The 25,100-nt window shown below is 42.1% G+C and overlaps 1 protein-coding gene across 2 annotated transcripts in view; it reads right to left on the bottom strand.

Annotated features, from left to right (window-relative positions):
- Positions 1-25,100, bottom strand: part of VAT1L (vesicle amine transport 1 like) — a 52,116-nt gene that overhangs the window by 12,225 nt on the left and 14,791 nt on the right. For both annotated transcript variants that reach the window (XM_081871956.1, XM_081871957.1), the window contains exons 4-7: positions 20,051-20,193; positions 15,597-15,700; positions 12,565-12,620; positions 11,815-12,009 (exon numbers count right to left, since the gene is read on the bottom strand). In XM_081871956.1, coding sequence (XP_081728082.1) covers positions 11,815-12,009; positions 12,565-12,620; positions 15,597-15,700; positions 20,051-20,193 — 498 coding nt within the window. The remainder of the gene's footprint in view (positions 1-11,814; positions 12,010-12,564; positions 12,621-15,596; positions 15,701-20,050; positions 20,194-25,100) is intronic.

Here is a 25,100-nt window from a genome sequence, read left to right as displayed (position 1 = left end):
AATGCCCTCTACCAACGCTTGGTCAGATAGCTCCCTGCCTCTGTAGCTGCTTTTTAGTAAACACAAGCATTCGTGCATGGTTTGATAGATCTTCAGAAGCGTATGGAAAGAAACTCATAGTCAAATGTAGCAGAAAACACAGCCACAACACCGAATGAATCATTACTGCATCACATCATACCAAAGGGAAGAAAGAAGCATTTCACCCACACTGGTGGATAACATGGTAGTCTCACATATAATGTAACATCTGGTCATTAGGCCCTGTTCCAGCAATACTGGTTGCTTTCATATCTCCAGAGCTGGTTGCATTTTAAAACCAACGCTGCATTTAATTCAACATTATCTACTGTGCTGTTTAAAATTTTCTCCACCTAAGTTAAGGAGACTATTGTACTCTGTAGACATGGAGACACGGACCTCCTTTTCTTGCTCTGCTGGATCTAAGAAATGTACACTGTAGGGAATTCTCCTACTCCTGATGAACTGCTGCATAATAATCAATGACTATTTGGCTTCTGTGTGAGCAGAAAATGCAGAACCTGGTATAAGAGAGTGGGTACTATTTACTGCATTTTTATTCCACAATTTCCCTAACTTTTATTACAACCACTGCTAACTTTTATCTTTGCAGTCACCCTATGTAGTACTTTTGGCAGAGATAGGGTGACTGAACCCAAAGTCACCCAGTAAGCTTTGTGGAGATCTGAACTCAGCCTTGACTGACACTAACCACTGCACCACACTACCTGTCTGGTGGCAGTGTAGCAGCAAAGAGTATGAGCTATTTGCCACAATCACACTAGGTAAGCCCCTGTTCCTCAGCCTCCATCTCTGCAGTTGTTGGAGATAGCCCAGTACTATTTATTTACTTATTGCTTTTGTACCCTGCTTTTTAGCCAAAAAGACTCCCAAAGAGTCTTACATACCATAAGTTAAAACAAGAGAGTTCCTGCCTGTCTAAACTACATGACCCACAAGAAAAAAGGCTGGAGGAAAGAGGGGGAAAAGCAAGCACTCTTCTGGTCCTGCCTGGGAGCATCCAGCTTCCTGCTTCTTCTCCTGCCTTTTCTCACCCACATACCTTTGCTGCTGGTCTATCATTAGCAACAGGGGAATGGAGAAAGGGAAAGAGAGGTCTTCATTCTCTCCTCCCTTCTCTGGCATCTGTCTCATGATCTTTGCTGCTCCAGCTCCACCACCCTCTACCATCTGAAGGATTCCTACTTCTTCAAAAGAAGTACTCCTTTGCTATTGCATGCTTGGAACTGCCTCCTTCCTTCACACCCCTCTTCAAAACCCACAAAGCCTTTGCACAATCGCCCATCTCTCATGCCTTATTGTGATCCAGCCAGTCGAGAAGCCTAAGCATGGGCAACTGAGGGTGCTTCCAGACTGAGGGCATTGTTTTGGGTACGGCAAATCCAGGTTGCTATCAATGATAGTGGATTAGGAGTTCATGTGCAATAAACTTGCTTCCCCAAATGATGGGACTTTTTGTGATAAGGAAAGTGATGGGAGAATGCATTGAAAAGTGTAGGATACTGCTCGTTTTGATGCAATGACATCTAACCTTCCTGCAACAAAATCAGAATGAATGCTCAACAGATGGGTTGAAACAAATACATATTGCTTCCTTATTTACCCCTGCCTTCTTTCTCATATTGTTTTTCCCATACCAATTCTTAGATGGTAAGCTCCTTGTGGCAAGGAGCTGCTTTCTTGAGCTCTGAAGTACTGTGGTGATGGCACTAAACAAACAAAAACAAACAAACAAACAAACAAACAAACAAACACACTGCTAATTTCCCAGTGTTCCTTGCCCCTCATCTCTGCAATGGTTTTCCCAGCGCTTCTTGCCCCTGGCATGCTCCACAGCTGTATGTAAAGCATCACAGAGGAAATTTCTAAATGGAGTTTCGCATATTCCTAGGTCAAACCCTTGTCGTGTTTAACACCCCAACTGGATATTAGCAGTATCCTCCAGTCCCTAGCTCATGCTGTTTCTGTTATAGAACCTTGATGGATTGTGTGTAGCTTTTTCTACTCATACAAGTTGAGCATCATTGGAGGACAGATTTAAGCCACTGGTCAGTTACACTGCAAAAAGATAAATTCCCCATCTCTAATTAATTCCTTTCCCCATCTGCCTTGCCCCGGTGCTGCTAAGGAACAAGCAGCTAAATCACGTTGTGACGAATCACAGGGATGAGATCTCCATGGTTACAGGTCATGTGGTCTACAAATACAAGCTTTTAGCGTCAGAGTTACTTTGGCAACACAAATGGCAGAGGTAACTGATGCAGATCTTGCCCAGATTTATGACAGGATAAATCCAGACAAAAATGTGTCTATTTTGCATTCAGAGGTGCACTATCAGTCACCATAGGGTGTATTTGCAGCTCCTATGCATTCACTGAACACACATAGGAGAGTGGGATCACTAACCACCATTCCCCCCTGCCTCTGGTGACTGCACATTGGGTGCATATAAAGGGGGGCTCTGCATGTAAAGGTGCTCCAGGCAAGGGTGGAAAGGTATGTAGCTCAGTAGTAGTGCACCTACTTGCATGTGGAAGGTTGCAGGTTCAATGCCAGGCATCTCCAGGTATGACATATTTTAGCACGGATAGCTCTTAAGCAACACTTTCAATATTGTAACCTTCCAGTGGAGCCATCACCCCTAATGGTTTTCATTATCACTGTTGATTTTTTCTGGTTTATCAGAGCTACAATGTTAACTTAGTAAAATATAGGTGCTTAGGGCATTCCTCGGTCCAGATGAGGGGCATGATGGTTTAGAGTTTAAAATAAATAAATCACAAACACTTGATGTCACAAGGAACTGCATAGAATGTTTAAAAGGCCAAGGGCCCTGTTGCAGGCTTGCAACCTAAAGGAAAGTGTGAGAAGTGACTCTGTAGTGATGACCACTGACTTGGAAGGCTTTGAGAGAGGATTAGACAAATTCATTGATGATAAGGCTATTAGTGGCTACGTTCTGCCTCCACAGTCAGAGGCAGTATGTCTCTGCATACCTTCTGAGAATTGCAAACAGGGAGAGCATTGCTGCATGCAAGTCCTGCTTGTGGACTTCTCATAAGCATCTGATTGGCCACTGGATGACAGAGTGCTGGACTAGAATGCATTTATACGCATGCATAGTAAAGTAAAGGTGCCCCTACCCTTTACTAAGGACCAGACTAGTCCTTCATGTGAATGCCACATTAAACATGGCTAGGGAACCTCATCTTGGGTCCAAATGCAAATCTCTGGGTCTCTCTATTTAGCCCTAGGACTCTCCTAATGCCACACCCCAACCCCAACCTCTATCCCCAGCTTCACCCTGCACTGGCATTGCTTCTCATCCTCCTTGAGTGTTCTTGCCAGACTGCAATGTGCCCTTGAACTCTGACAATGCTTCTCATCCTCCTTGAGTGTTCTTGCCAGACTGCAATGTGTCCTTGAACTCTGACAATGCTTCGTGCTTGACTGGATGAAGGATAGAGAGGTGTGCAAGAGTGTGTATAAACTAGCCTGGAGAGAAGCTGGTAAGAAATGGCTATTATTTATTCTTTACTAGTGTGCCACCCAGAGATTGAAGGAACCCTAAATTGGATAACCTCTAGGCATGCAACATTTTAAACATAACAAGACATCCTTGAAGAAGCTTACAAAACGGTTGCAAAATAGGACCAGATATTTACCAGACACATCCCTGGTAAATAGGGTCTTCTGGGGCATAGGATACTTCCTACGTTTGTATTCTAAAGCTGTAGAGCACTTGGAGGGGCTAAAAAGACAGCTGTGTCATTTTTTTTGCTTTTACAATGAAGTATGTTTGTTTTCAGGTGCCCTGTCCACACCAACAGGGCTGGCCCTACCATTAGGTAGACTAAGGCGGCTGCTTCAGGCAGCAGATACTGAGGTAAGTGATAGGGGGCAGAGCTGTGTGTGCCATATAGAATAGCTTGCCTTCTTCTAAACTAGGCTGCTGCTCTCAGGAGCAGTGGAGGGCACTGTCACACCCTACTAAGATTTAGCTGCCTATTTGGTTGGGTTAGTACATGGAATGAGGAATGTGCTATCATTGCCTCAGGCAGCAAAAAGGCTTGGGTTGGCCCTGCACAGTAGCTACACTTTCCTTTGCTTTTTCTTTCAGTACAGAAGGACGCCTTTCCCCCTGAATGGTCTGTTGCCATGGTAGCCAATATAAAAACAGGCCAGAAATGAAGAATTTTCTTTAAAAAGGACCAAAAACTGCTAGTGAAGGCAAACCTGGACTCTCAGGGACCAATTTTAGCTATTTAAACGAAGCTGCACAGTCCCACAATTGGAGTGCAAACTCTCAAGTTTCCCCATTAGCCTATAAATATGTAAAAAAAAAAGTTCCTGACACTGTTTTGTTTACAGTCTTTCAGTCACAACCATGATCTTCAACTGATGAATCAGGACCCACAAGTGAGTCAAGCCCAGACCTAAGGTGGCTTGCACCCATGGGACCACCTGTCTCTCATTGGAATTCCCTTTGAAAGGGGGGCAGAGAGAGAAATGAGTAACCTGGTATGTAGAAAGATGATATTTTGGAAGGTGAGGCTTTTTTCAACCTGGCATAAGGAACTGCATTTTCAGTTTAAAAGGGTAGTGTGTTTTTCTTTGCATGCTGCAGTTTAGGGATATGGGGTTGGGGAGAGAAGGGAAATATCTTGGGTCTGAATAGAGTGAAGGCAAAGGAATTACAATACGTCTAGGACTATTATCATTATAATTATTACTACAAAGCGTGTAAAGCCGAATGCGCACAAGTTAAATGCATGTAATCAGCGAGTTACCTGTACATTGAAGCTAGGGAGGGACACAGTGTCTCTGGGGTTATGCCATCCTATATAGAACTCCTGCATCAGGATGCTAACATTTTCACTTCTACACTTGCTATAAGACTATACCTCTATCGGTGACTAAATATGTTAAAGAAGATCAGACTTGTTTCATGCCAGGGTGCCATCTTGCAGACTCAGTGTGGTGAGTCCTTAACTCAGTTTTGGCTACAGTTTTGGCAAGGCCCTGAAGCAACTTTACTCTCACTCCAAGATGACCTGTTGCCAAGTCCTATTTCCATGGTTGTTGCTTAGCCACCCCCCTCATTTTCCTTTGCAGGGAAGCTTAGATGACACTCCAAAGTGCCAGGCTTTGTACAGGGATAACCAGCTACTGAACATTCATCTACACACAGCACCATTCTATTCAGGAGTACATCCATCCTGGCTTTATCCTCTTCTCAAAGGGGATATCACTAAAAACTGGCTTCTGATCATTTGGAATGTGTCAGTTCAGCTAAGGTTATTTAGGGAACACAGCCTTTGCCAGACTGTTTAGATAGAAGCATCTCCCCCCAGGTCTGTTCTCATTTATTTAGAAGTGAAGCTCATTATTGTTAATTGCTACTGATGCTTCAAGCCAAGTGCATGTATCGCTTTCTTGGAATCTAGCAGACAATTTGCTCTTTGTGGAGATGCTAAGATTCATTTCTGTAACTGATTTTTTGTTGGTTTGCTCTCTGCCTCTTCTTAGTTTAGTCCTTCTCTTTTCTTCATCAAAGTTCTGCCAGCACAACATGCTAAACTTATAGGGCAGTTCAGTTGCCAGCTTTCTGAAAGAGGCTTAATTTATTATGACTATCTTGTACAGAGAGAGACAACATTGATCTACCATTTAAACATATTAGTAGACCTTGAGCATCAGTGGTTTACTCAATAGAGGTATCATGACAAGCAGAATGTAAAGTACTGCAAGGCAAATGACAAAACAGGATGCCAGCGCACCACTCTCTCTGGCATTTTCCCATCCATAAATGCATTTGCATGAGAAAGGAAATGCTGTCATGGAAATATCAGGAGTGACAGAAGAGTGCATTATATTACCATAATTCAGCTCTAGATGAGGTGCACCTTGGAAAAGAAATGCTCCAATTAATGCAATTGCTTTTCTATTTCTAACTTTTGGCTTGATGGTATAAACTTTATTGTGATGATGCAGCCGATATATTGAATTAATATCCACTACTGTAATCAATACAAATGAATATAGTTATTAGTCCACCCCCACTACCACTGATGGAAGAAGATTATTCCTTGCCATTTGATAGATGTGATATTTGTCCATGTTCCAGCAGGCAAAAAGATGCCTGGCGACCAGCTTGCAGCACTGGAATTGGTTTGACTTGGACGTTGGCCAGCAGCCAAGTCTCAGCCACAGACATGGAACAGCCAGCACCAGCATTTGGCATCAAACCCTGTAAGTAAGCCAGAAGTTGACAACCAGGGGCCCTTGAAAACCAAAACCCCTGAATGAAGACAGACAGCCTGCCCAGAACAGCACTGCCTGAGCTTCACTTGACAGAGCTACCAGGCCCCTCCTCATTAGAAACTTCATGCTCCCCAGATTTTGATCACCAACAGAAGCAGTGTTCGAGTTGGAAATTGTTACCTAACGGGGTGCTTAGGTCCAGGACCTAGGCCTGGACTTCCCACTCTTGGAGATGGACAAAGCTCAGCAGGGATTGTCAGGGCCAGGAGATATAAAAGAGTTCAGTTTGTAGGGTCACCAATGTGATTCCCTCCAGATGTTTTAAACCACAACTCCCATCAACCCCAGCAGCATGGCTAGTGATAATGGGAGTTGTAGTCCAAAGCATATGATGTAGTCCAAAGCCACATGATGGGTGTCCTTGGAGCAGAGAAGAGATTGGACGGGAGTTCAGTGACTTATCTAAGGTCCTGAAAGCTCTGTATTTGACCCATGCTTGCTCATGTTCTATATCTTTCATGCCTAAGAGCTTCCTGGGTTGTAACCAATGTTAGTTCTACCCAGAGTATTTCCATTGAAATTCATGGACATTGCTAACCTAGGTCCATTAATTTCAGTGGGACTACTCTGAGTAGAACTTAGTTGGATACAACCCTGTGTCCTTCTCTGTACTAGTGCTCTGGAATCTGCATTTGTGCATAGGACCTTGCCTGGTCCTTGCTCAAGTCAACAGTTTTCCCTGGTTTTTGCTGGAGGATGAAGAACTTGAATTTGGAGTATGGTTTCCATCAAAATCTTTAAAGCTCAAATCAGCATGGTACATAGGCAAAAGAAGGTTCAAAGGTACAACAAGTGCTGTGTATAGCTAAGCAAGCTAAGATGATTCAACAAGGGAGAGAACCCCTTGGGCCTCATTATATGGGAATGGGATGGGCACAACTTCAGCGTGGCAAGTGGGGCTGTCCTTTGGACTGGGCAAGCAAGTGGGATTTCTGCTGTCAATTAAGCTTTGCCACGGATGCGCCCATGCAACTCTGACCTTGCAGCTCTGCCCAGACTCATCCAGCTAAGCAGCACTGGTGTCAGTATCAGGTGGGTCATCCCACTACATTCACCACTACTGGAGTGATTGGTGCTTGAAGGGGAGGCATGGCTGGTTGGCTGGAACAAGAATGCCCCTAGTAGGTTGAAAGGCACCACTGCTCAAGACAGACCCCTGCACAAAATCAACAGCAGCTAATGAGACTGAGACTCCCATTCAGCAGAAACTGTGAATGTTGTCACAGTTGTGGCAAGGTGAAAGGAATTTGTGGAGGGAGAATTTCCAGTACCTTTCTCTTCAGAGTCCCATGTACCACATGGAAATCTTCTCTAAAGGGTCAGTGGGTCTGCCTGAGGAGTCTGGAATGAGGCATGAAGATGCTGAGGAAGTGGGAGAACTGCTCACAATCGCAACCTTGCACAAGCAGAGCTCTCTCCTTGGGCAAAGTGTCTCCACTTTATTTTGAGAAACGCCTTCTACTCAAGGCTCCTGTAACACGTATCATGTTTTTCAGGAAGCAGTCCAAACCCTGCAACCTAGACCTGGACGCAAGGCTGTCAATTATCAAGTATCAGTGGCAACTCTAATGGAAGAACCCAATGTCATAGTGGATAGCAGTTTTTAAAATCACCCTTAGCATGCAAACCTTCTGACTAATTTGATCACAAGAAAATCCATTCATAGTCTGTTGTCCCTCCAGCTTGTTTTAGATGTAAATTCACCACTCACTTTTTGCACCATATCTACCGCTGCTGTTTCAACCACTCTTCCAATCCCTATTTTTAATGACACTGCATGTGCATTCATAGTCCACATCTGCACCATATATTTAAAGCACTATTACACAACTTTAACCGTCTTTGTTCAACAACCAACCTCTCTTTCCAGGGAATTCTGAGGATTTCAGCTCTGTAGGGATCTCCTAACAACTTTCAGCACTCTTAACAAGCTACAATACCCAGGATTATTTGGGGGAAATCCACGACTGCCTAAAGTGGTATAATAGTGCTTTAAATATATGGTGTGGATGCAGTTCTTAGTGTTGAAAAAATTATCCCTGTGACAACATGCAGGGTTGCACTTAAATTTTACTCAGAGTAGACTAATGGGAGTAAATTTATTTATTAATCTCCTTCATTTCAATGGGTCTATTCAGAGTATGACTAGCATTGGGCATTACCTATTTGCTCAATGGTGGCAACAATGATGTCAAGTGGGGATTCAGGGTAGGGCAACAATCTCCTTTTAAATATGTAAATAGTGCTAAGACAAGCTGTGTTGGTAGTCATATATGGCAGCGTCCCTGTCCCTCCTCAATTGTTTGGCAACATTCATTTAACATTTGGTAGATTTCTATCCTGTCATTTTGACACTAGCCTGAGAAGTATGCAAATACAATCTGTTTGAGATTGCAGCCTAGCTCATTTATCAAGCCTACTAACTGCTCATGATCTAGTGGGGAATTTGTAGAGCATGTTACAGCTTGGAATCATCAGCAAGAATATAATGATCCCAGGGTTTGGGATGGATTTGTTTTATGGCTCTTGCATTCAATTCATTTTTTTATTTACATGCTTCCAATTTTGGCTAGAAAAACTCAATATTCCAAGGAAGAAGTTGATCAATACACCCGTTATATGTATATCTATATCTGTCTTCAGTAGCTTGTCCTGTGTAGGCTGTACAGAAATCAACCATAAAAACTATAACAAAATAATATCAATATGTACTGATTTCTTAATCTTCAAGGCTAGGGAAAGCTTCTGCAGAAGGTAACTACAGAGATTTTAAACTGTCAAAAGGATTTATCTTTGCGTTTATTTTACCTTCTTGTCGAATGTAATGGTTGTGTAAATGTAAATTGATAAAAAATCTGAATCTATGTCTTCTGTACTTTAATTCAGTATCTCATTCTTATCATGATGGTTAAAGTAAATGTCATACCAGGATTTGACATTTTTGCTGTGCAAATAGATCATTCTCCCATTCTAAGGTTTACCACCTCAAAAATGAGTGTAACTGGTATTCACTGTGGCTTTTCCCAACTGATTCGCCTCCCATTTCCCTTTCTCTTTCTCCCTAACAGTGAGTTTACTTTTATACTGTAAACCAGAGGGCTGAGCACATGCTATTTCTCATTTTAGCACAGAGTACCACCTGCAATTGAAGGTGTCATATACACCAAAAGAGAATTCAGTTTCCCAGTGCCAACCTTATATAGCCAAAACCGTACCATCCATGCACGAGAGGGAGGTAGCAGCAGACTTGGGGAACCCTCCAAGTTTGCAGAAGCGCACACGCACGCACACACGCACGCACGCACGCGCGCGCACACACACGCACACACAGACAAAATAAAATAAAATAAAATGGGGAAAAACCAAGGCAGGGGAATCAAAAACAGTGCAATGAGAACTAGCAGCTTACGCAAAGTATCCTGGATGGGCTATTAGAGTTAAGACGAAAACCACAAACTCTCTTTCCTGCACCATACGGTGATGTCCCAACTGGAAGGAAAGCAGGGAAAGATGCCTTCTACCTTCACTACTCTCCACAACCTTGCTATTTACCTATACAATAAAATCCAAATGATCTTGCATCAAGGGAAGGCCTTATGGGAGCAGAATGAGAGAGATATCTCTTTGCTTACACTCCCCCTTAAAAATGAACAGAACTACAACGCTTCTGTTTGAGGCTAGCTGGAACCTTGAAGAACAACAATGTGATGACTCACTGCAACATCTGGTTACAGGCCTATATGTTACTTTCAAATCCAATCTGTGAATTCTAGCAGAGTCTGAAATCTGCTTTGCATCTGCTTGCAAGTCACACTAACAGGAACCTGTGTTATATATTCATTATCCATGCTTCCTTCACTACCCCAATAACAGGAGACTCTTATCTGTGCCTTGAATGCCACAGGCAGCCTCTCAAAAACCACAGGCTTGATACTGTCAGGAACTGGAAGCCAGCATGCAAAGGCAATCAAGAGTCAATGGCAACCAAGTGGCAGGTTCAAGCCAGTAGTCAGGACTGAAGAGTGAACAGAATCAGAAGGCAACACAGGAAGCAGGACTGGAGGACAACCGGAGGACTAAGAAGCAAGCCCAGAAATGCAAGACACATTAGAACTAACATAGACTTTGCTGCTCAAGCAAGAGTGAGCTGGAAAAAAGTCCTATACTAGGGCTGCCATATGTTCGGAATCGGAGTGTCAAAATGGCGTCTGGGCAGATGTTTCCTGAATCAGAAAAATGTCCAGGAAAATCCGTACATATGGCAACTAGGGCAATTTTATTAGAAAAATGCTCCCCAAAGACATAGTTTTTGGGTGGAGATGTTTGCCGCTCAACAACTTTGACTGGATTTTCACTTTGGGGAATATGGCAATCCTACCTATACCCCTTTATGCCCAGGAGGTGCCAATGCTTAGCCTGGGTTGGTGGAGCTAGGCTGCATCTAGAAGTCTTTAAGAGGCTGAAATTAGCTAGAGCACCACATGGTCAATAGATCCCAGCACTAGCTCATTTACTAATAGCGAGATAAGGAAAATGTGCAGGCAGAATGCTGCCTGATAGCTTACTAAATGGTAAACTTGTTCCTACCTTTCTGGCCTACGAATAAAAAAACAATTAAATGCTATTTCATTGGCATTTGATGCAATTAGGTAATTGTAAAGAATATCAGACTAGCTGGATTTTGTGTGTTGCCTGTCCTGCAGCGATTGCTGCAGAAATTATTTTTTTTTAAAAAAACAAAATTCCCCAACCCCTTAGGCCTCCTGCATCATGACACTTCTGGCTATGGCCTTGGCTGTCTTTCTTCACCTCTCTCTCAAAACTCACATTTCCTGTGACTGGTATCTTGGTTCTCACCCCCAAGCAAAACGCTGTATGTGTGACTGCATTTGCTTAAATCCCTCCTTTGTTAGCCTCAGCTCTTTCATTCATAGGAATGCAGGACAATGGTCAGTGACTGTAGAGGCCAATTCCTCCACAGTGAAACTGAGATCAATGCACATGCAGAGTGAAAACATCCAACATGTGCAACAATACTGAACAAGATGAAGTCTCTGTGATTATACTGAACAAAATGAAAATCAGTAAGAATCTGTCAAAGCTCATATCAGCAGCGGCATTTTCACAGAAATCAGTGCTCAGAATCAGAAAAGGGAACTACAAAACGGAATTATTCTGCCTAGTCATATATTCATTATAAATGCAAACGTATAAAATGCCAGTTCTCGAACTATCTCATTTGGAGGAATCAAAATTATATGCACAGATGTCATATTTCCTAAAAATAATTAACAATGCAATCTTATGCATGTGTCCTCAGAAGTAAGTCACACAGTGTTCAGTTGATCTTATTACCAGGTAAGATTGCAGCCTAAGTATCTTAATTCAGGGATGCATTTTTTTAAAAAAATGTATCAGAGTAAGATGAAAGAGAGGTGATTATCCTACCTCTTCCAGGGCCCATAGTGAATCAACGAGAGGTTTGATCTTCTTCTCGTTGTACAGTTTTAAGAGTTTGTCCATTACATTTTGAATCAGGCCACTTCGGCCTTGTTTGAAAAGCAGGTTTAAGAGAGAAAATCCAGCCATGACTTTGTTTTCTTCATATAGCTTGATCGGGTTTACTTTCTCCACTTGCCACCACTAGAGAGACAAGCAAATAGCAACAAGATCAGACCCATGTAAGTTATTTAAGCAAGTATAAAGCGATAAACTTTTATCCAATGTTAATTCTAGGCAGAATAGACCCAGTGAGATGAATGGACATGGCTATCCTCAAAGGGTCAACTCAGTGGAACTAAAACTGGCAACCACCAGAAATGGCAATATTTAATTTTAAGAAATCAGGATTATTTCCCCATGTGCACTGGTTTTAAGTCTGCAAAGGTTAGCCATTCTGTTAAAACAAAGTGTGTTTGGTGCACTAGTGGTGGTGGGGCTGAACTAGGACTCAGCTAGACTGGTAAAGAAAAAGTGATTTATCTGTGTTGTATGTGCGATATAACATTGTGCCATTGGCGATGTGGAGTCCCATTTTCCTCTACCTGTTTTCCCTGTTTAAAAATGCTTTAAACTGAAACACTTCTTTGATGTGTCTAGATCCAGCCCTAGAGGAGCTCAGAGTCCTTTTCCGAGCCAATGATTTAGTGACATATAAATGAGCACCATCTAGCCAAGCCACAAAGTTATTATACTTACTGATTTTGCAAAGCTGAAGAAACTTTTGGTTTCCCCGGTAACCATGTTTGATGAGCCTAGAAAAATAAGGGCCAGAGTAGGGGTGGGAGAAAGATAATTACATTTTAAATTAAAATATTGCTCATTGTGTGCCTTGAGGACCAGGCCTAAGAATTTGGAGATCCGAATCAAAATCTTAAAATAACATTCCAGTTCACTGTAAAGATTTTATGAAAGTAGTACTGAGAAAGAATAGCACATCCTGTCCACAGTTTCAGAACACATGCAAACCTCTGAAAATTGGTGTCTATTCAAATATGCAGCGAGGCATCTGGTAGAGTCCAGCTTTCACCAAGCTGGTACCCACCAGATCTTTGGGGCTACAGCTTGCACCAACCCCAGCCAGCAGGGCAAATAATAAGGGATTATGGGAGTTGTAGTCCAACAGCATCTGAAGAGCATCAGGTTGAGGAAAGCTGTCTTGTATGATTTTGTGTTTATGTCTTACATACTTACCCCCCCCCCCTACAGTACAGTGCCTTACATTCTTGTTTTTCAGCATAGTACTTCCCAATTTCTGATAGCTGAAACACATTTCACTTTCCTTTGAATTAAAAATGGAATTTTGTATTTGAAAAGATTTACCTTCACTTGTTGTTTTTTTACAGGTGTTTACATGGTTTGTTTGTTATTGCTGTTTAAAAAATGATAATAGTGTTCATAGCCAAAAGAGATAAAAATAAGATGAAAAGCAAAATGTTACAAACTCAAAAAACTAAAACCGATACAACCATTTCTACCATTATGTAAGACACCCTGAGAACAGTAATAGTTGGCATATAAATTGTAAATAAAACTAAAGTCTCTGAAAGAGTCTATGTCCTTGACAGTGAAGGGAAACAGAGATGAACCAGCCTGGGCTTGGCAGTGTACACGTTTGCACACTGACTTGTAATATTTTTGAGGGAGGGCAGTTGAGAAATATTTTAACTGAAATGTGTGTGCAGAGAGTAGGCTTTTCCAACCTGGTGTCCTCCAGATGTTTGGGGATTGTATTATTTCCCCATGGATGAGGATTTTCTGGTATGAACACACCACCTGTTGCTACTATTGATCCAGACCATTTTGCGGACACCAAGTTGGGGGAAAGCTGGCGTAGAACATCTGCTTTATTGGTGTAAACATATTGTCAAGATCCCAGATGAACGAGTTATTTTGTATGCATCCATAATTATGGAAAACTAGGAGAATCTAGCAGTATGAACTGATGATCAAAGACTGATTTGTAATAACTAAGGATGCTGCCTGCTATGCTTTGAGTGTTTTCTTGTCATTTGCTTTTGTGGGGAGAGAGAGAGAGAGAGAGAGAGAGTAATCCAATTGTGTTGGAAGATGGTAAGTGAGCCAGCATGCCTGATAGGCCTGATGATTCTGGGGAGACCATCCTGGCACTCACAGAGCCTGCCCACAGACACTATGCCAATCTCATAATGGGCCTTTCACCCCCACCAGTCCCAGGAACTGCCAGATGACTGAATGCCCAATAACAGCAAAGTGGGCAGGGGGGAGTTGTCATTGTCAAATGTAGATGAGAACTGAACTCTTAAGTATGGTGCACTCTCTGGCATACATCCACAGAGCGAAATTCTCTTCTGAAGAATTCTTTCAGAGATTGGGGGGAGGGGTCCTTCTGTTTTTCTACCAAGAGCATCCTTTGTGCACAAGGAGAAATTGGGCTCACAGCCCAGATTCCTTGGTCCTCTCTTGGCAGGGAAGGGTACTTTTTCTGTGCTGCCAAAAGGATACTTTGTGAGGTAGGGGAAGTGAAATCCTTGAGAGATGTGGGGAGAGGGGTTTCTGCTAAACCTTTTGATATCATTGACAGGGCCTTTTCTTCCTCTCTGCCAAGCTGGGCTTGCTTTATACCCTGCCTCAGCTCTCTCCTCCGCATCTCCCTCCATGACTCAGCTGTCAGGGTCAATCGTGCAATTCAAATCAAGACTTGAGATCAGTGTCTCCCAATCCAGAATCTGGAACGGTTCACGGGGAGCTAAAGTAGGGGATGCTGCCAGATGAGGGACTTGAGCTGGATCCTGAATTGTAGCAGGAAGTACTGCTCACATATTTATGTTAAGACTCGACAGTCTTACAGCTTGGTGAAATGCAAGCAAAGCACTGAATCAGGGAGCAGGTGAGTTTCTCATTAAAAAAAGTAAGAAGAATAGTGAACATACATTTTGCCCTATATTTCAGGTTCTTCAAATGCTAGAAGCCTATTCTCTCCACCCCACCCATCCCCAAATGAAAGCTACTGATCTGGGGATAATGGTTAATGGTGTGCATGTGTGCAACTGCCCCTTTGCCCCCTAGATACCCTCAATGTATGAAAAGGTAAAGGATGCCTGTAAACTAGATGCCCATTGCATTGCCTAGAGCTGGTGTAAATTTCTCTTATGTTCCTTCAAGGTTCAAACTCCAAGCATTAGTATGAAAGCAGACTCAGAGGCAATTCAAATGAATTAGCACTTTTATGTTAGTCATGCTGACTAGGGCTGATGGCACCTCTGGTCCATAATGTTCAGAGGCCTATCCCTGCATTAAGCACAGGTAGACATGCAGCCCCAGTCACATATGTCCTGAAGCTGCCTGCTTCTTCCATGTGTGTATGTGTCTGCGTATGTCTCCCTCTGTATAGTAATGCCAGAAAGGGATTACTTTCACTTGCTGCCCAGAACAGTAGCTGTGCTGCTTTTTGTTGTGAGGATAAAATGGGACAGAGAACCATGTATGCCACCACGAATTCTTTGGAGGAAAGGTGGGTTATATTGTAATTAATAATAATAATAATAATAATAATAATAATTGTATTTGTCCATTGAGGCCGCAATGATTGTTCATGCATACTGCATCATAGAGCAGTTCTGAGTTGATGTCATCCATTTCCACCATATGAGACACCATAGATTGATACCAATGACAACCTGAATTGGCTACCATAGAGTGGCGATTGGCAGAGCGGGTGGGGTTCTATTTGCCAGCTGACTTTCACTCACCATATAAAATGTAAGTCCCGAGTGGTTTGAGAAGACTGATGCCTTTGCCTGTATTTTCTCCACAAAGGCAGTCCAGGACAATGTCTACGCCATCTGCAGAGATTCTAAAAAGCAACAGACACAAATTAAGACAATGTGGCTTGCTGCCTTCGACTCCATAGACCTCAGAAGATTTTCTGAGGAACTGAAACCCATACACATTTTTTTAAAAATGGGGCTGCATACAGCTAAGTCATATTCAGAGCAGACCCACTGAGAATATAAGTTCGTCATGCCAATTGATTTCAGTGGGTCCACCCTGAGTATGACTTAAATGGACTCATGAACCACAAGAAGGAATAAATGGTTCAAGTACTCACCACCACAGCCTACTCCTAAGAGACAGATGCATAAATGTGCCAAGGACCATAGATAAAGCACTTGCCAGTGTGAAAGTTCCTGTCTTATTTAAATGCATCAGCTGCATATGGTAGACTTATACTCACGCCTTCTGAGAAAGTCTGCAATCTGTGGCTCAGATGGCACTCGCATGATAACAGGGGGTGAAATCAGGGGTTTCTATGGGTTGTTATTTTTAAAGTTCTGCACAGTTATGTGCAAATGGTACAGAATGGATCAGGAAAGGGAATGGAATGGAACTAGACTGGATTAGTCTTCTCATTCCTAGTATTAACCATACAATTAAGATTTGTTGAGTCTCCTTAGACACCTTGTAACTTAGGTTGCAATCCTATACCTACTTGGTATGGACTCTGTATATATTGGGCCAATATAGATGATGGGACTATAACCAGACAATTAAGTGAAACAAACCAGGGAAGTTAAAACTACAGGTTGGTAACCTCTGCAGCAGACTACAGAGGAAGAAAGGAGATATAAAATGTCATTATTTATTGCTATTGCAATTTTACAAGACAGGATGGGAGCAGAGGCCGTCACCACAGAAATAAAGATAAATTACAGCTCAGTTTATAGGAGTGCATAAAGACAACAAAAGCAGGGATTGTGAGCATTTTAAGTTAAGAAGTAACTGTAGTTACAACTGATTGTAAATGTCTACTGAACACAGACATTTGCTTTGCATAATCATGCCCCCCCCTTTTTTTGAGTGAGGCAAGCCAGTGTGGTGTAGTGGTTAGAGCAGGGTTGGCCAGCATGCAGCCCATAAGTCACACAGCATACAATAGATTTTTTGTGCCCCTGTCATTTTTTTTAAACCCACACATTTCACTTAAAAATAAGAATACTTTGCCTAAGGTGACACGATGCCAAAAGAATTCTGTGGCCCCAGAATTTGTCTATTAGTGTGTGTGTTGGAGACAGCATTAAAATTTATTGCTCCACCCACTTTCCATTTTGGTTTGGCTTACCAAAGGCATGAGGTCCCCAGAAAATTATTCAGAAAGGAAAGTGACCATTAGGCTGAATAAGTTTTCCCAGATCTGCCTTAAAGGATAAAAAGCCAGGATTCAAACTGTATTCCCTTTCTTGCTTAAATGGCAATTTCTGTTTTTTTGTTTTGTTTTTTTGTTTAATAATTCTTCATCCTAACCAAACCTGTGAAATCCTGGCACTCTGCACTCTGCAATTATAAACTATATTTGCGTCACTGATCATAGCAGTTGTAAAAAAGAGAGAGAGAGAGAGAGCTAAGAGCTAATTTTAATTAAACAGTTATGGAAATGATTGGTGCAGCTAAAATGGATAATTGCACCCTAGAGAGACTGAAAGGCATAAGGTGCACCAAACATTTTTTAATCCACACAAAAGGCATTTATTTTATAGCAATGATACTGTCTGAAATTAGATAATAGCACCTATAGTCATAGCACAGCCTAAACTTTGTGGCCTGAAAGATGATTTTTCTTTCTTTTTCGGAAACAAGAAGAGCACCTGCCACTAGATGGGTGATTTAGGAAAATATGGAATACTAGAGAGGCCTCAACTAGAAGTCGGATGACTGCAACCTGCAATATGTTCCTGTGGTTGTGCAATGACATCATGAAACCCTTTGCTATTATACATCATGTGACATTTCAGCACCACATAAAGCAGGCTGATTGCTCAGTTCCATGGGAGCATAAGGCTTGTTGGATAAGCAGGCAGTATCTGATTACAGTCAATTCAAGTCAGAAAGCAGAAAGGAACAGGACCTTGGACAGTTCCAAAAAAAAGGCCTGCTAAGGCACCCATAGGAACTGTTGTCTCCACATGGTGCAACAGCTAACTGAAGCCTTAAATAAGTTGTTGTTCTTGTTATATTTTTTATACCCCACCTTTCTCCCTTTTGGAGACTCAAGGCAGCTTACAAATAAAATAAGGACAGGTAAAATAAGTTGACCAGCCCCCAAGTATGGTTGGCTGTGCCTCTACAGAGGAGTTGGCAGGCTGGCTACAGGGCCCTCACATTATTTTGACTTCTTTGAGGCTGAGGAGATAGAGGTACTCTGGGGACTCATCTGCAGGGTCAGAGGATAGTGGCAAGGCTGTGTCCTCTGGCCAGGAGGGCCCTGAATGATGTACTTGTGGTTGTGTGTTCCCCTCCCAGTGAGAAAATAGGTTGAACCTCATCCACCTCTGTGTCTTTTGCCATGCACAGTAAAGTGCCCAGGTTGTTTGTCATGATGCTACATGTGATTGCTGAATATGTTCCACTTGACAGCAGAATGAATGGGAGCAGAGTATCAAGAAAGAATACCCCAGATTGCAATGCCATTTTTGCAAATTATGACAAAGAAGAAAACCTCCTTTCACTTGACTCTGGAGATCTCAAATGCTGCTTCCAGAAATAACAACTCATCATTCTGGTTTAGTTCGAGAATGCCCTAGGGAGAAACCTGAGCCCCTGCCCACTTAGCTCAACTGAGGTACTGGTTTGCATTTTAACAGGTGTCAATTGGATTTTCCACCTCTTTTCATCTTAGTAAGTTGAAACAATTTTATTGAAAGATATAATCCTTTGCCCTGAGCAATCAAAAAGGAGTGTAAGCTAATAATATCATCATTGATGAGCTTCCTCTTGTAAAAGCACAATGATTAGCCTTTCCTTTCAGAAACTAAAAAAAACTTTTAATGTAGACATCATCCTCTTTAGAGCCAGTTCATGCAATATCTTTGTCATCCTTAAGAGCAGTCTTGATGCTTATCTAAGAATATAAGGGCAAAATCTCAGACCTTCCTTGCTACCTCATGGAAGTTCCTAGAACATGAGTCACTTGGAGGGCATGGGCAAGGAAGGTTACATGGGGAATGGACAAGCACACAGATCTTCTCTAGTCTCTTGTGCAGCCTGCTTGAGTGCCGAGGCACATGCATAAGTGGTGAAAGGAGGAAAGCAGGGCTCTATTGAGATATCTTGGCATCTTTCCTAAACAGGCACTGCATCCATGGTGTAAGTGGATCATGCTCGTAGCATGCAAAGCTGCTGGAGCACAAAGGTAGTTAAGCGGTCATTCTGTGATAACCACAGCAGTTGAAAAAACTGATGGGATTTGTTGCTGTGATCTACCGTATTTTCCGCCCTATAGGACACACTTTTCCCCCTCCAAAAATGAAGGGGAAATGTGTGTGCGTCCTATGGGGCGAATGCAGGCTTTCGCTGAAGCCTGGAGAGCGAGGGGGTCAGTGCGCACCGACCCCTCTCACTCTCCAGGCTTCAGGAAGCTATCCGGAAGCTTCGGGCTTCACGCAGCACTCCGCTAGTCATGGGGCGCTTCCCCCGCCCCAGCCCTGCACCTGGGGGGGGGGAAATAAATATTTTTTTCTTTATTTCCCCCCCAAAAAACTTGGTGCATCCTATGGAGCGAAAAATACGGTATATTTATGGTGTTTATTAGTTGCAGTTTTGCACTCAGGTGCCTCAAAGCAATTTACACAGAGAAAATAAAACAACAAAAACATTAAAAGCACATAAAAACAATAAACAAAAACTAAAATACTCATCTGACAGTATAGTTAAAAGGAACAAGTCCTCCCCACATCAGTTAAAGGATGAGCTGAACAAAGAGACATCAACTACCCTCCCTGTTAAAAAGTCATAAGTCTGCGTAAATTAGAATGTGTGTGTCTGGTCCCTAAAAACAGGTGGCAATGGTGCCAGGTGTGGTTCTCTGGGGACAGTGTTTCACAATTAGGGAGCCATCCCATAATTCTCAATGAAGGATTATAAACCTACCCACCTATAATTATGATGAAAGCCTACAAAATAGGACAACAGAAATCATATATTGAACATAGCTCACATTTTAGGTTGTATCCAACTAAGCTCTACTCTACCTGGAAGGAAGAGCAGGATATAAACTAGATAATAAATAAATACTCAGAGTACACCCATAGAAATTAACAGACCAAGTTAGTTATGCCCATGAATTTCAGCAGGTCTACTTTGAGTATGAATAACACTTTGCTAGCTTTTATAGTTATTCTCAACAAGTAAAATAAAGCAAATCTCTTACTTTTTAACTTCTTGGACGTAATCTGCATTTCGGTCAAACAGGTGGGTTACAGAATCTTTGATTGCCTCATGCTTGAAGAAAGAAGCTGTTCCAAACACGGTAACGTCGGGGACTGTTGAGCAGAGCTGAGCAACGGCTTGTCCCTGCAAATGCACCACTGCATTAGCTATTCTGACAAATGGAGTCTTTTATCTATCTTTTATTTATTTGGACCCCTTGGTTTAGACCCTCTCAGTTGCTGATGAAGTCATATGTCCCCTCCTGCGAGTTGCAATGAGACAAGCAATGGGGGAATTGGGTTTCTTTTCTAGATCAGGAAGACCTTGTTGCTCAAGAAAGGCTCAAGTGGACAGCCAGGAGGTTCCAACAGCCAGCCTGAGTTCATGGAGTTAGTCCAGCTTCTGAAGGTACTTCATTCAAAAGCTGCCAGCAGTTCAGTGTTTCACCACAACGGGCAGCTATAGATGGACTCAGCTATTCTGAATCCTGACGTGTGAAGAGCATCCAGAGAAGAATACATGGGTGTTTAAAATTCAGGATCCAGTTTCATCAACTTTCATTTTGCAATTCTCTAGCATTTAATGGAAGCTGATATTACTCCCAGTATGTTTCTGAGCACAATTCAAAGTGTTGGTGCTGACCTTTAAAGCCCTAAACGGCCTCGGTCCAGTATACCTGAAGGAGCGTCTCCACCCCCATCATTCTGCCCGGACGCTGAGGTCCAGCGCCGAGGGCCTTCTGGCGGTTCCCTCATTGCGAGAAGCAAAGCTACAGGGAACCAGGCAGAGGGCCTTCTCGGTAGTGGCGCCCGCCCTGTGGAACGCCCTTCCAGCAGATGTCAAAGCGATAAACAACTACCTGACATTCAGAAGACATCTTAAGGCAGCCCTGTTCAGGGAAGTTTTTAACGTGTGATTTTACTGTATTTTTGGTTTCTATGGAATCCGCCCAGAGTGGCTAGGGAGGCCCAGCCAGATGGGCGGGGTATAAATAATAAATTATTATTATTATTATTATTATTATTATTATTATTATTATTATTTACAATCCATCTCTCTTCCCAGGGAACTCTGGGAATCTTTAACTTAGAGATAGGAAAGTAATACTTTCAATAAATAACAGGTATGTGCCACAGACCACCAGCGGTTTCTGAGTTTCATTCAGGAGATATGTGGCATGTCTGTGAGGAACACTTAAAATCTATAAATTCAAGATGTAATATAATAAAATGCAATATAACAAATAAAAGAAGCAATGAAATACATTTAAAGTCACACAGCATCTAGCACACTACATTACAGTTGCTAAAATAGGCAGATTTATTTTTTTTAGTGATCCATCAAAACTCTCAGTGAATTTCACATGGTCCATGAGAAATTTAATTTGGGAATTACTGTAATAAATCAAATGAATATAATGATGAGTGAGAAGCTACCATCTGTAGTTCAGGAACTCACCACCTGGGGCAGCTGTGCACAGACCCAGCTGTTCTTTCTATACTGCACTTCTCCCTGTCCAGGATCCCCAAATGCTTTTACTTGTGTCCACCCCTTTGGCCTTCTCCAATATCTCAGAGACAAAACACTTGATCATGTATCTATTGCTGGACTGTACCACTTCAAGTGAGGTGGGAGGGTTGTATGTTTGAATGAATATCCTGCCTATTACAGGTTTGCAGGCCAGGAGGAACCTAGCTCAGATTCTGTTTTTAAAGGTGGAAAGTGAGTTTTCTTCCAGACAACAGCCATGGAATAGTTAAAATTATAATGATTTTAAAGTGATATTAGCATAGCACCCTGATTATATTTTTTAAAAAGGAAAACCTCCATCAGGTGCTTTGAAAATGCAGACTAAAATGTACACATATGGGCTTTAAGTATGATGCATTGGATTTCTAGGTTCAGCAAGTTTGCACTGACAATGGATATTCAATATGTGCAGGAAGGTAACAGCATTAGTTGATGGTTTTTACAAAAAGGGAAGCAAAGCTGCACTCTGACCCAGCTACGTTTTGTAGTTCAAACATATGACATTCCCTTTGTAGTCAGCTCAAACTGTTTTGAGTCAAACTTGAAACTGGAGATCAAGTTGGTGCTATAGGGTAGCAATCAATGCTTCTGCATGAATCTCTTTTTGATTTTAGTTCCTGAGGGAAATAATATTTGAATGGGGGGAAATGTCAATAGTCACTCTGTAAACCCAGTTCTTGAACTGAAACTGATTTAGGGCACAACTAGACATTACATTAATGGCATGAACACAATTAGTGTGCATCTCAGCTGTTGGGGGGGTCTGAGCAACAACAGGAATGCAATGGGTGGGGAAGCGGTATTTAACCCCTTCCCTTTGTACATGGTCCCCTCCTCCATTGGTTTGCTATTTGCATCCATAGTGAAATTTACAATCCATCTCTCTTCCCAGGGAACTCTGGGAATTGCAGCCCTGTGCAGGAATAGGGGCCTCCTAACAAATCTCAGCACCCTTTACAAACTACAATTTCTGAGATTCTTCGGGGGGGGGGGGGCTGTGGCTGTGGTATCATACTGCATGGTACAGATGAAGCCACAATTGTGTTTACACAGGCTCTGTTCAAAACTTTAGTTGACTGGGTGGAGGTTGGGAATTAGAATAGTTAGCCAGAACCCTTGTGTGTTAATTGAGTAGGTGAGAGGCCTTAAGTCTGTCTTTCTCTCTTCCCTTTAGGCTTCAGCCACAGAGGCAAAGGAGCATTGCACCAATGTTCATCCCGCAAAGTCAGTGATATGGGTAAACTCAGGTGATGGCATAGGAGGTTAACCAAGTGTTTCGGAGCAGCTCCCGCAATGCTTAAGAGCTCCCCTAAGTGGTGTGCCAATCAAGGTCCCAAATGGAAGAGAAGAAAGCCTCTTGAAGGCCAAGTGGTATAATCAGCATGGCATATTGTGATTTACATTGATCTCTTCCTCTGAGAGCCAGACATAGCAATAAATCAGAATGAAAGAGCACACAGACCTTTCAATGCCCTCCTTGGTACAGATGAATGAGTAGCCTGGTGTATGTTCAACCCCCAAAATCAATTGGGCCTTTCAAGCATTCCTTTTCAACACTTGGAATCAAAGCTGTGGGTGTGCTCAATTCCTGTTCCCAGAAGGGGACATTAGGAACAGGAAGGAGATACCCCAAGTCCAATTTTTAATGACTACACTACACTGGTTTTCTGGACATCAGAGAACTTCTGGGTTAAGAAATATACTTTCTGTCTTTTTATTGCACTACAAAGCAGGGAGGATGCAACAATTGTGGGCTCTACTGATTCACTTTTGCTCAGGTCTTCACAAAACCCAGAAGAGGCCTTGGCTGTAGCTTTCAACAGATTGGATTTTTCAGAAAGCAAACATGCCCTTAGATGCTTAAAATGCATTAAGCAGAGAAACTGAATTTTGCACTGACGTGAACAAAACAAGCACCAATGCTCTGATGCCACAGGGCCCCCATTGATTTTTCTGGACATTTCAGTATGCCCATGGCATTTGGGAACAAAGTGGGTACATTCAAGGCCCTTGAATTTATTATCAGGAGAAGTCCAGCAACGTCTAATCAGAAACCATTTCCAAGGCCTGTTGTCCTACATTATTCATAATGAACTTTATTTTCGGCTAAAGTTGTTGCAGTGGATTAATATGTGGAGATTTAGTGTGGGAGCCTCTGGCTTAATGTTCTTGTGACTTTGGCAGTTCATTCTCTCTAATGCTTAGCTGGATGCCAACACCCCTAAATAATTTCTTTACTGTTCAGATTTGGGAGGATGGTGGAGTGAATTTAAGAGTAGGAAGGTTTTGTAAAACTAGGTTTTAACCCATCCTGGTGCACAATTAAGAACATATGAATCTAAGAGCAGCTCTCCTGGATGAGAATGATTAACCACCTAGTGTATGTTGGCAATGTGTCCTACTGTACAGAAGGCAATCCTGTCTGAATGGTTTTCTGGTCCAACTTCCATTTAAAGATACTGTAAATAACTCTCAAGACTGAAGAGTAGGGGCCTTGAAGTGGCCCACCACAGTTCCTGTTTACCCAGGCTTTTAGATCTCAATTTAGCAATAATGTGGAATAAGCCAGTCCTGGTCTGATGTTCAACTTTTAGTGGGGTAGGATTTGTCCCATTTTATTCTTGTTGACGGATGAACACTTTTATTATTCCTGTGTTATTATCTGTTGTTGATTTTAAATGTTTGATAAGTGGATACAAATATTAATATTCTGTAAGCTACTTTGACACATTTTAAAAACGCAAATAATAATAAAAATATAGTAATTATTTCTACATTTGCATCTATTCACATAAATTAGCATATGAAAATGTTATGCAAATCCAAATCCTCTTCTGGCCTCCTTTTTTGTTATTCATTTCCTACCCTTTCGTGATATATTAAGTGGCTTCCCTAAATATCAGGTCGGGGCCATCACTACAGCTTGTGACAGTGAACTCCTTAAGTTAATTACACACTGAAGGGATACTTGCATTTGAATTACTGTCAGTCAGGGTCAGACTAGATGTGATGCTTGTTATGCAGTTTGGCATTGAGTAGCTTTTTTTTTTTTTAATAAAAAAACCTAAATAGCAAGTGGTGCGGGATGTGGTGGGGTAGGGAGAAAGACTTCGATCCTCTATGCACTGTGGGAAGAGAGAGGCTTTCACAAAGGGTAGGAGGGATGTTTTTCAGCCCAAGAGCCACATCCCATTCTGGGCAACCCTTTGTCGCCCTGTTTTGCACCTTTTCCAGTCTCGTGATACCTTTCTTTTCCTTTATTTGCTTCTTTTCTTTTAAAAAAGTGTAACTAGAAATGTGCAGTGTATTCCAAAGGCTCTTTCTCTTCCCCTCTTTTGGACATGTGCCCCATGATTTGCATTTTCATTGGGGCAAGGATCTACCCTTCTTTTGACCTGTAAGGCACTGTCTATTTAAGTTAAAGAACACACTAACACGGACCACAATTGCCCTGTGGAGTCCCTAAGCCCAACATTATTTTTTTAAAGCTCTGTGTTATTTTCAAATCCCACACTTGGGAT

Source organism: Podarcis erhardii (genome assembly GCF_964252035.2).
Source record: "Podarcis erhardii genome assembly, chromosome: 7".
NCBI classification, from domain to species: Eukaryota; Metazoa; Chordata; class Lepidosauria; order Squamata; family Lacertidae; genus Podarcis; species Podarcis erhardii.
This window is presented reverse-complemented; position numbering and strand designations above follow the sequence as displayed.